General features: G+C 31.0%; 1 protein-coding gene across 1 annotated transcript; it reads right to left on the reverse strand.

The window, feature by feature from the left end:
- Positions 1-6,730: 6,730 nt before the first annotated feature.
- On the reverse strand, positions 6,731-8,720 carry Tim8 (translocase of inner membrane 8). Its single transcript, XM_075378825.1, has 2 exons — positions 8,444-8,720; positions 6,731-6,976 (listed from the first exon to the last, which is right to left on the reverse strand). Exons 1-2 carry the CDS (start codon positions 8,558-8,560, stop codon positions 6,803-6,805), a joined length of 291 nt encoding a protein of 96 aa, XP_075234940.1. The 5' UTR covers positions 8,561-8,720; the 3' UTR covers positions 6,731-6,802.
- Positions 8,721-12,441: the final 3,721 nt, after the last annotated feature.

Raw genomic sequence — 12,441 nt, forward strand, 5'->3', positions numbered from 1 at the left:
AAATCAAAGGGGGATGAATCTGGATGGGGCATGTTTTAAAGTAAATCTCTTCCAAGTGCTAACAACTCTGTGAGGGCTGGTGTTGTTGTGAAGGAGAATCGCATCTCTGATTGGCTGATGGTAATTGCCTCGCAGTCACCCTTATACGAGATACTCATAGTTTTAAAATTAAGACCCCTAATCAGGATTGACCACAAGTAGAATTCTGAAGAAGGCATTACAGGCCTTCCCCACAAGATATTGAAGGTGTTTCTTAAATTGCAATTTCTCATCAAGAAACATCCCGAGGTACTTTTGAACCTGAACATATCTAATATGTTGACCTGACATCAATACGCAAATTTGCTGCCTCACAGCCATTGAGGACCATCATTATTGTCTTCTCCAAGCTAAATGTCATCTTATGTTGATGATCTCATACCTCAAGCTCAAAATTCAAACTCCCTCCGCAAACCTCCTTCGACCAGCAAGAGCGCATGTGCAACCTGTCGCAGAAGTGAATCAAATTCCACCACCCACAACAAAGGACCCAAAACACACCTATGTTATGTTTTTGAGTGGGTATTCATACTTTGTGGAACCCAAAGTGCTTTATGATAATGGAATGGGCATTTCCTGATACCCTTTTAAAGCAATTTCATTAACTATAAGGGCTGATCATCTTCAATGAGGTGATCAAGAGACAATTGAGAATATTATCATTCATTACATTTATCATTAAACGCCTATTATGAATCTCATTTTCAACAGCTTCATACCCTCCTTTTAATTTGTTGGCACAATCGTAGAATTGGGTGACATCATAATATCCCACATGATAATTTTGCCAAACAATTTCAGTCCATACCTGTTTCAAATGATTTTGTTGCACTTCCAATTGGTAATATTGCATCAATGTACAGCATTGCATGATGTACAGCATTAATTTTTCAGGAATTTGCATGACAACTTGTTTTCAATTCAGCTTTATGAGGCAGCAGACAATAAAGATGCTCATTTCATTGCCTATGTTCGATTTTGCGATAATACATCAGCAGTAGAACTACTCTTCTGCAAACGACTAAAACTCAAAGCATCAGCACTCGCATTATTTGCTATCTTAAATGATTTTATAAATGCGGCAAACATAAGAGTGGAAAAATTGCATCGAATTATGCACCGATTACACTCGTTCAATGTCTGGAAGATTCCAAAATACACACAATCTTGTGAAACATAAATCTTCAGTGTGTCTAGACGCACTGCACGATCCACAGAGCAGGTCTGGCTTCCAAAGAAATGAGTCCTGGTCTGAATATTGTGCTAACAACGGTGGTAACCGCAGTAAATTATATAAAAATGAGATCCCTAAAATCAAGAATTTTTTTCTGCACTTTTTAAAGACTTTGTATACTCAGCGTTACTAATTTATTGCAAGACAAGATGGTTATCACATGAGAAATTTTTACATGTTTATGAATTAAGAGATGAAATCACCGTAATTCTAAAAGAGGAAAACCGGAAGCCAAGAAGTTTCAAGATATATTTATGATGGAACTGAGCTACTTGGTTGGCATATTCAAAAAATTAAATTGAATGAAGATTCCTTGAATCTTCAACTCCAAGGAGTAAATATACATACATGTTGGATATGAGTGAAGTTAATGCTTTTTGTAGAAAATTGGAATTGGGGAGCAGAAATTTAAAGCAAAAAACCTAGAAATGTTTGCAAATCCGGTTGAACGTGTTAAAACTTAGAAGGTTGAAGAATATGTGAAAGTTGTTTTTGCAACTAAAATCATTTAGCCATGCTGCCAAAGAATTTTAAGAAGTATTTTCTTGCTGACGACAACTTAGTAGCAAGTTATGAGGGGATTAGGGATATATTTCAAAATACTACTGAAGGGCTCTCAACTGCCAAAAAAGAAATCATAGACTTCATGGCAAGTGGCAAAATCAAGACAATTTAGTAATAAATCACTTTTTGAATTCTGGGGAGGGGTGGATGAGTTTTCGCACTGAAAACAAGAGCATTTCATATAGCCTAACTTTGAGAAACCAAATTTTCTGCGCTGGCTGCTTTGAAGACAAAATATAGATTTCAGCTAAATATAGAAAAAGAACTCAAGAGTGCCTATTTCTAATATTAAATCTTCCAGCCCAGGGGAGTAGGGGTGAAAAAAAACCTTTCTTCAAAAAACTCTGCTCTGCAATACAGGCCCAAGGGAGTCACTAATAATTATTAACCTTTTTTTAATTTAGTATTTATAAATTGCATCGAAATATACACTTATGGTGCTCATTAAATGTCTAGAAGATTCCAAAGAACACAAGCACTTGTGAAACAAAAATCTTCAGTGTCTGGACACATTGCATGATCCACAGAAAGATCTGGCTTCCAAAGAAATGAGTCCTGGTCTGAATATTGTTTTCAAGCTAGTCAAGGTACTTAGTTTATAATTAACAGTTTGGAGTTATCTTTATATTACCTTTGTATATAAAAGTCTCCAATATTTCAATAGTATGTTCCTAAGATTGTGGAAGAAAATTAGTAAAATTTATGAACATAGCAACTTTTATATTTATTTATTCTGTATAAATAAGTTTTAAAAGAGCAAAATTTCATTATAATATTTTTATTTCCAATTATATTGTTAATATAATTTATGGGATTCTTGTGATGATGTCCATAGACTACCTCGAAAAAGGCAAGACCGTCACCATGGAATATTATGCTTCACTACTTGACTGACTGAAGGGTATTATTCAGGCTAAACACCACCTCTGGACAAAAAGAAAGTTCTTTCATTAAAATAATCCACCTGCACACACGTCTGATCTTAGCTTCAAAATGGTTCCACATATGTCGGATGTAACTCCCAGCATTACTTTTTCTTCCCAAACCTGAAGACTGGCACGCTGGATGAGGATTCACTTTAATGATGAGGTCAGAGCTGACAACCATTTATTTTTCAGTTGGACAAATTGCATTATGTGTAGGGTGGGGAGTATAAAATTTGGAAAGTCATACATTTAAGTGTATTGAATTCAAACATGACTAAATTGAAAAATAAAAAACAAGCTTTCTGAAAAATCTTGATTTCTTTGTAAAGTCACGAACTTTCTGAACAGCCTTGAATTTGGTAAGTGCAAACATAACAAAACAAGATAACAAAAAAAAAAATGTACTAAAGAGGAATTCACTTTCCAAACATTAATGCAACCAGACTCATATTTACACCAATGTAAAGATTTTTTGCTCAAGAATGTACTATTATTAAATGTTGCAAAAAAAGTAAACTAAATATAAAAATTAATTTTAATATAATGCAGTTTTTTTTCTGCAGAATAACTACAAAAACTGTAATATTCAAAAGTTTAAAAACTCTGCACTGAAATAAGCTAAAAGGTGATTTTTTTAACTTTTATTTTGAATACTAGCCAGCTTTGAATTTACCTGAGTTGAAATATACAGCTCATATTTATCAAAGACCACTGGGCTAGTCTAGTGGTCTCCTTGTTGCAAATTAGTTGTTTAACAACTGATTTTGGAAGATGAAGTTTTTCAGATTCAAATCCTAGTAAAGGTTAGTTGCTTTAATAAAGATCTGATTATTAGACAGTGGATACTGATGTGCTTTGGTGGTTAGGGTTCAATTAATCAATGTCCCTGGAATGGTCGGCGGGAGCTTGTACAAGGCTACACCTCATTTACATGTCATACATATCCTCATCTCATTGGGCCATGAGAGGATTGCTTATAATTCACTAGTTGAACCAGATATTTATCACAAGTTAAGTGATATTAATTTTCTACAACAATACCAAAGAGAATACATGTAGAAAACAAATAAATGAATAGTTTATAATCATAGGTATTTCAAGACCTAAAACCTTTTAAAACCAGTAATGAATAATTACCTTTTTATATGCTATTAAGCGTGTTTTCCTGTCGCACCTCGGCCTGCAATCAATGCGGCTTCACCCACAATATATTTTTAATAGCAAACTTATAATTAAAAGGTATTTAATAAAAAATATTGTTTTTCGATTTTCATTAAATCCGTGTCATGGTATTTTGGCTTTTTTTGTGGTGCTAGAATGAAACATGAACTACTCTGGAGCAAGTCATAAAACTGTTCATGAGAGAAACAGTCTTCTCAAGTCAATACCTGCCAACTTCAACTGTTATCCTTGAGACTTATTAATCGTCATTTTTAGCATCCCGGTCGTGGCTTTGCTCACTCTATATGGTTACTTATGTTTCCTGTTGTACCCAGAGGATATTTAGCCAATCATGACTCAATTCACTCGCCCTTCTTGTCTATACAAAAGGCTCTGCCCCTTGGACTCCACTGTATTCATTAAACTCATGCTTCTAAGGATAATAATGATAAATAAAAATTAAAGCCTGCTAAATTTATAAAAAATATCAGTGTTCTGTAATTTCTTCAGAGCAACAGTTTGGTAAATACAACACCCAAAACTTTGAGTGTTAGTGTGAGTTTCAAAACAGTTGGCCTCAACCTTAAAAATATTAGTTATAACTGGTTACACAAATGAAATACAGGTAAATATATATTTTTGCTGAGTTTTTACCCAAGGTGATTCTTTTCTCATTTAAAAAAAAAATCTTTAATTACTTCTACTTATGTTATTAGTCAAGAAACCGGAGGCAGGTACAACCAGTCACATTGCACACACAGTGGCAGTGGCTGTATTGGTTACGCTGTTGCAGCAAACGTATGCCATCGTACCCAAAAATGGTTTTTAGATACTTATCTGAGGAGTATTTGCAAGCCCCAATCTAGTGAATATCTCATTTAGTATAGTTGGAGATGGGCAAAATCTGCAACCATTCTTTACTTTTCTTCACCCCTTTCAAGGTTGAATTTCAAAATATCCACAAATTGGTTTTTAGATATTTACATGAAATACAAGTAAAAATGTATTTTGTCCGGTTCTTTGTTACCCAAGAAAGTGACCATACTCATTTTTTTTTTTAATTACTTTTATATTATGTTTTTTAGTCAAGTAACTAAAGGCAGGTGCAACCAGTCACATTGCACACTCACTATAAATCAAGTTGATATGTTCATTTGTTACAAAGAAATAAAAACAAATCACCTAAGAGAAAACGTTTTACAATAAGCAGTAGAACAAAGAAAAGGAAGAAAGTAAATTGCTGGTAACAGTTTTTTTTAAATTTCAAGAAAGTAAAGGATATTAAGGTAACAAAATAACAGCAAAAATGTAGTTAAAATATCAATGGAGCTGAAGAATTTTAAAATTAATCAAAGGGAACCTAACAAATAATTACATAAAAATTTTTCTTTAATTTTTTTATTGAATAGATAGAACATTACAGGAAACTGTGAGTCAGCGAGAGGGATGTTGCAGGAGGTTGAGAGGATGTTCAAATGGAGAATTTATAAGAGATGGATTCACTGACTGTACAGGAGCTTGGGGAAGTGCTGAAGGGTATGAAAAGTTGGAAGGCAGGCCTGAATGGGCTAAATGCAGAACCTTTCAAATATCAAGGTGTTTATTTTTTAAACTATGATTCTTGCATTTGATGAATGGATGCTGCAAACAATCTAAAATCCCAGAATCTTGGAGAATTGACTTGGTTAAATCAATTTTCAAGAAAACAAAGCTAACTCACAAAAAGCAATAAATATAGATGTTATTAGTCTACCTAATTGTATCTGAAAAATTTATAGTAGGGTTATTAATGGATGAATGAGAAAAGTTTCTGAGGCTTTATTATTAGCGAAGCAGTGCGGTTTAGGAAGGGGAAATCGTCTACAGATGTTTGAAAAACACAAATTTTAATTCAGAGACCCGTATAGCCAATGTCGACCTTCAGAATGCATTCAAACAGTAGATATGTTTTATTGGAAATACTTCAGAAGGATAGGTATCCACCAACACCTAATAAATACGACGTGTTTACAAGGGTCAGTATTTACAACAATAATTACTGACACAGGCTTTGAAATGAGGAAATTTTGGTGATCTTTGGGAATCGTAGTGAATTTGGGAATCTTTGTGGTTTAAGAAAAGATTATGGAATATTGTGAGAGATGGTGACAGAATCTTGATAGAATAGAGAAGAGTAGGTTGCCAAACCAAGCGTATGTACGAGGTGGAGCGAGATCTCTGGGACATGCTAGGAAAAGAAGGAGCAATTTTTGGAATTTCGAATAGACAGGACTGCCTGTACTATGAACGGCAGAAGCTCTTCAATATTCTAAAAAGAGAAAAATCAATGTTTCTAGAGAAAGTTTTCATATCTTGAATTGTAGAAAAACTAGAGTGAGCCATATTTTTTCTTTTGTGCTGAAAATCTTTCTTTGTTACATATGACATTGATACTACAAACAAAAGCACAAATATTTTTTTTAATTTTAGTTAAAATATATTTAATGTAATAGATGCAATTTATTACATATAAACAATCAACGTCTGAATTAACTTTTAAAAACTTCAATTATTAGTATTTCTTAATGCATGACTTTTTAGTTCATCCTTATTTTGATAATAGGTGAGGGACTAAGTATATAAAGATTCTTGTATAAAATCTCTAAAATGACAATTGTTAAGTAGTTTATAATATTAAAAATATTTCTTTTTTACATGACTCTCCCTCACTGATCATATGATCAGTGACACTATCACTGATCAAGTGATACAGTGATATAATCACTTTATATTTAATACAATCGCTTTTAAATAAGATTAAAAAAAATAAGATTTCAAAAACGTTCTAATTTTAATTATTTACAAAAAGATCTATTAAAAAATAACTAAATAAATTTTTTTACATAATACCAGCATTTTTTTGTAAAATTTGGGTAAATCTGTTAGCAATTAATTGAGATACATCAATAAATCTTTCAACACAATTGCTAAGACATGCTTCTGTCTTATAATCTAATTTAGAGGATGGTTTCTCCATACATTTATCCCAACATATATCAGTAAATTCATGTATCTGAAAAAAGAGAAAAGGAATAATTTAAAAGTCTGTGATAACAAATAATTTCTACACAATAATTAATTTATTTTACTTAAAATATACAAAGAACTCTTAAAAGAAAACTTCATGGTACTCAAGAAAGAAAGACACACATGTGTGTGTGTGCACACACACACACACACATTTCACTTTGTCATATAAGAAATAATAAAAAAAAGAATATACGAATTAAGTCTAATCAGTTTTAGCATTTTTATAATTTTATGTCTTCTAGGAAAATTCCATTAAATAATGTATATTATTGTGGTATCATATTATGTATTTACAATATGATACCATAATAATGAAAATTAATTATCAATGATGAAAATTATTTTACAAGAAATGAGGAAGGGGGTCAAGTAATAATTTATAGACAATAATTAATTAATTTAGTCATTCATTTTTAAGAGAACTACGTACCAATTAATAAATAATAATAACGATTTTTAATTTCAGTTATCTACCCTCAAATCAAACTACCCAAATGGATTTATAATATAGAATATGATAACTATGACAGGGTAGTACATTTCTGCCTTACATCTCGAAGGTTCTAGGTTCAGATTACAGCACAAAAAAGAAGTTAGGCTAGCCATATTTGGGTATAGATTTATTGTAATCAAATGAAGGACCAGATAATGAAAATACTAATGACAGTGAAACTGGTAATATTACTGCTAATACATATAAAGTTTTTGTAACTATCGCTCATAATTCAGACATCAAATTTCATAAGTAGCTTCATTAATAATTGCCAAGGCTTTTAATATGCTACATAATAGTTTTGCTACAATTATAGAAATATATATTAAAAAATTATCTCAAAATTCCCAAAAGGGAGCAATTTCATTCTAGGAATTATATATGGACATAACCAAGGTCTTGTCTACAAAAATTGACGCAAGGAAGTAAGTAAAGTGATTCAATTTATATAAACATATTTCTACTTTGAAGCCCATGGAAAATAACTAAAAAAAAAGAAATTGTAATTCCTAAAATCTGAAACAGTGAAACTTCAACTAAAAAATTGTTTTATTTTACATATATCATACAAACAATCTACTTATCACACATAGTCTTGGCAAGTAAAAAGCTCATGAATATTAATTTTGTAACAAAGAAATGCTGAAACCCACATTATGCATTATACCTATTGAATACATGGTAGGCTATATTTCAATAACTGTCATTTCAGTGAGTTCATCAAAAATAAAACAAAAATCTTACTCAAAAATTCTCTAAAAGGGGAAAAATTGTTGAAATTCATTGTTATTCTACTAAACTTTCTATAGAAATTTAAGTAAAAAGACTTATCACAATTTAAAAATTGCTTAACACAATATAGAAACATATACTGTTCACTGAAACGGCTTAGAAAAATGTTACTAATAATTTATTTTACCAAAAACCAATAATTAAATTTTAATAATTACAACAAACCTGAGCGTTAATTGTAGCTTTTTGTTTTTCAATTAATAAAAACTCTTGAAGCTCTTTATCGTTTTTATCAGACGATGAAAATGATGTTGAATCGCTAGACTGAAATAAGTCTGACATATTGATTAATTGATAAATAACACAAAATTATTATTTAGAAATTTAATCAAAAAAATTCGGAACAGTAACCTAACCTCGTAAAGAATGAATTTTGAACGTGGTTTACTAAAACTTATACCACTGCACTCTTTGTTACACAAACGTAACTTTCTTACATCGAAATGAAAAAGTGATCTGGAAATATAGATTCTCAAACTAATTCATTATTGAGAAAATATAAATTAATCTGACGGAAGATTACTGAAATTAAAAAAAAATTAAATTTTAAGCAAAATAAATTATAATTCAGAATCTGCATAATCTTTTTTAAAACATTATTTGGGTGTTCACTTATCTTTTAAAAATGTTTTATATAAAACATTTTGCTTAATATACGTTTTTTACTTTTAACCAGTAACTGTCAACATGTCAGCAATATTAGTTATTTTAAAAAGGATAGTAGTATTACATTAAAAAAATTACTTTATTCTAATCCGTAAATGATGATCGTGTTAAAGAGAAACAAAAAAAATTTGGATTCGACATGAATGCAGTTTCTGGGCGATATGTTGCCATAAAATATTAGTAACGAATAACCTCATGGAATAGCGATAAAACTGGAAAAAATAAATTTTAATACACTTCTCTTATCCTTACAGAACGTTAAATTTATCACTATAGAAATAATGTGAACTTTTAATTTTTTTTATTGGAGTTGGTATTGCAAACATTCGCCTACAATATGACGCGATTTTTTCTATTTAATTAAATTTAATGTTATACACTGGTGCGGCGTATTTTAATAAAGAGCTCGCGAAATTAACCGACAACTTTACACGTAAACAATAATGAAATCATTTTATGAGATAAAAATTATTTATTATAAACATTTACATTTATAATGCACATGTGAAGAAAATAAATTAATGAGATGGATGTGTTTGTTTTACACTTAAAAGTTACTCTATAAGTAGATCTGTGTTACAAACACGCAAAAGCAAATTGTTTTCAAGTGATAGAAGGCAATTCCGAAATTTTTAGTTTTTAGTTTAACTGTAGATGGAAAACCCATTTCACAGACATAAGATGTGATGAAAAGGATTAATATTTTCATTGCTTCTGTGACTAAATTTGCATATTCACATCGACAAGCAAGCCAAAATGTACCTAAAGCTTCAGATGTGAATTGCAGTTGTAACGTTTTACAGCAGACATTTTGATGAGCTGGTCGTGAATCTCAACTTGTAACGTAATAGCTGCAACAGTGTTTTCACTAAGTGGATTCAGTACCCATCTCTTCTGGGAAATACTCCACCAACTAAATTTTTAGCTCATACAAATGCATCTTCAAACTGCAGTGAATAATAGTGTCTTCTTCATCCAAATTTTTCTCAATATAATTAGAAGTGAGTGGAAACATTAAATATTTTCCTCTGAAGACAAATAATCCAGATATCAAGCTTCTTAATGAAAACATGAACTTTGTCATTAACCATGATTATTCAAGTCATTTAAAAGAGGAACTGAAGTGAAAAAGTTGCCAAAATAAACTCTATGTCAACTTCTGCAATTTGTCTACATATTTCATAGAACTACAATATCCTAGAACTTTGTCAGCATATTTTTAAAAAATATAATGGATTAAGTTTCTTTTTACTGTCATTTTATTGTTTATTCTGAACATTTAATTGCACTTTATATGCAGTTTATCAGCATGATAAAGTGTTTTTATCATGTCCTTATAAATTCACATTCAAGTTGCATAAATTTGAAAATACATCAGTTAAGTAAGCCAATAGTAAAGTAACATTCTGTAAAAACAATGGGAATGATGTTTTTTATCCTGCAAAAATTTATTAATTCATCTTGAATTTCCAAAAATCAGGTTAACAGTTTTCCTTGTGAAAACCACCATCTGAGTTCTGTATGGAAAAGAAGAGATTTTTACTTTTCACCCATTTCATTGCACAGTTTAGCAAACAGCCTATTCTGTAACGGTAGACTTTCAATAAAATTAACCATTTTAACAGCTATACAGAGCATTTATTGAGATTTTCCAGCATATTTTATTGTAGCAAGAGCAAGTGTGTGAAGGAAGCAATGCAAACATTCTGTCCTCGTTATAAGACTATCTTTTAATTTTTCAGAAATCTACTGTTCTATCCTGTTATCACCTTTGCACCATCACTACATACTGCAATACATTTTGTCCAATCTATGTTATAGTTTTTTAGTAGCTTCGTAAAAAAACATCAAAAAGACATTGTTCTGTTGCATGACTAGGTATTGATTTGCAAAACAGCATATTTACTTACAAACAATGGCAACCATGTGATCGATTTGCCTTGATGTTGTGTCATTAGAAAGTGAAATTTTTTTGCTTCTTTCAGGCTTATTAAAATACTAACCATATGAACTGCAGCAGGCTATTTGAGGTTTTCTGTGATTGTAAGTGGTGCACTAAAATTGAGAGACCAAATCAATAATTAAGAATTTGTTAGTATTGTGTAAACCAATCAGCAGAATGGAAGTCGATAAATAGTAGTTTTCAATAAATATTTAAAAAATAAAAACAAAAAGAAATGAAAATATTGGATGCATCCTTTAGAATATGAAAAAAGTAACATTTACAATATTTGTTTGCAAGCAAAACAATATGAAGTCAAATTTGTTAATTTTGTCAATGTCTATAAAATCATTTGATGATTTGCTAAATATGTGAAACAACTTACCAGTAACTTTCAAATTTCCAAGATACATTTGTGGATACCAGTGTTCTTTGGCGGTTAGGTTTCAATTAACCATATATCTCAGGAATGATCGACCTGAGACTATACAAGGCTACACTTCATTTACTTTCATACACATCCTCTGAAGTAATACCTTACAGTGGTTCTGGAGGCTAAACAGAAAAATAAAGAATAGATTTGTATTATCCCAGGGAAGGTTTTATCCATCGACCATCGCCTGAGGCCCTAGCTCCCTAGAAAGTTAAGTTGTGAATTAAAGATATTCATCAAGGACAAAATAGATTAAATCTTTTAGTTTGTTATTGAATTTCTACCACCACGGCAAAGAAATAAGTTACTAATTTTTCATCATCAATGGTGTGTGAACTTTAGTTATCATAGTTACTATTAATCTAACTTTTGTAATTTAGTTTATTTTTCAGGTTTCTATAAAGTCTGAATACTATAATCCTCATGGTTGTGAGAATAATAATGAGGATGATGTACAGTGCCGGAGGGTCCTGGGGTTGGGGGTCGTCCATACCCTCCAGGTAGATGGGAATGGTGACTGAAGCAAGCTCTGTGTGTCCAGGGCAACGGTCCTCTAGAAAATTGGGAATGGTGAGCTAAGCAAGCTCTGTGACCATGATGTAGACCCCCTGAGTTGGCTCCAGGATTTGCCTGGCAATTTTATTTATATTTCTTATATTTTTAATAATTTATTATTATTAATTATATTTCAATATTATTCATTTTTTAAACTATTAAAATGGCATAAATTTCTTATGTTACTGTGCGCCAAGATGAAATCAAACTTTATATACCTTGGTAAGGTCATGTTTTTACTTTGTGCAAAGTAAAAATATTTTTATTTTACATATACATGGAATTGGCCTTTATAAAGGCCAGAACATAATCTGTGTTTAAACAGGTTATTCTATTCTAAAAATATTTATTTTTGAACACAAACTGAAAAAAGTACTTTTTTATAAATATATTGTCAATGTATCTATGATATATATCATCATAACAAATGTTATTTTAAATTGATTGGGAAGCTGTACAATACTGCTTCTCATTTTTTTTAGCTTCTGTGATGTTAGTACCATGAAGGTGGATGTAACTAGCGAAGAGTGTGAAAGAAAAATTAAATCTTTTGTATAAACTAAAAGA

The sequence above is a fragment of the Lycorma delicatula genome, chromosome 11 (assembly GCF_047948215.1).
Source record: "Lycorma delicatula isolate Av1 chromosome 11, ASM4794821v1, whole genome shotgun sequence".
Taxonomy (NCBI): Eukaryota; Metazoa; Arthropoda; class Insecta; order Hemiptera; family Fulgoridae; genus Lycorma; species Lycorma delicatula.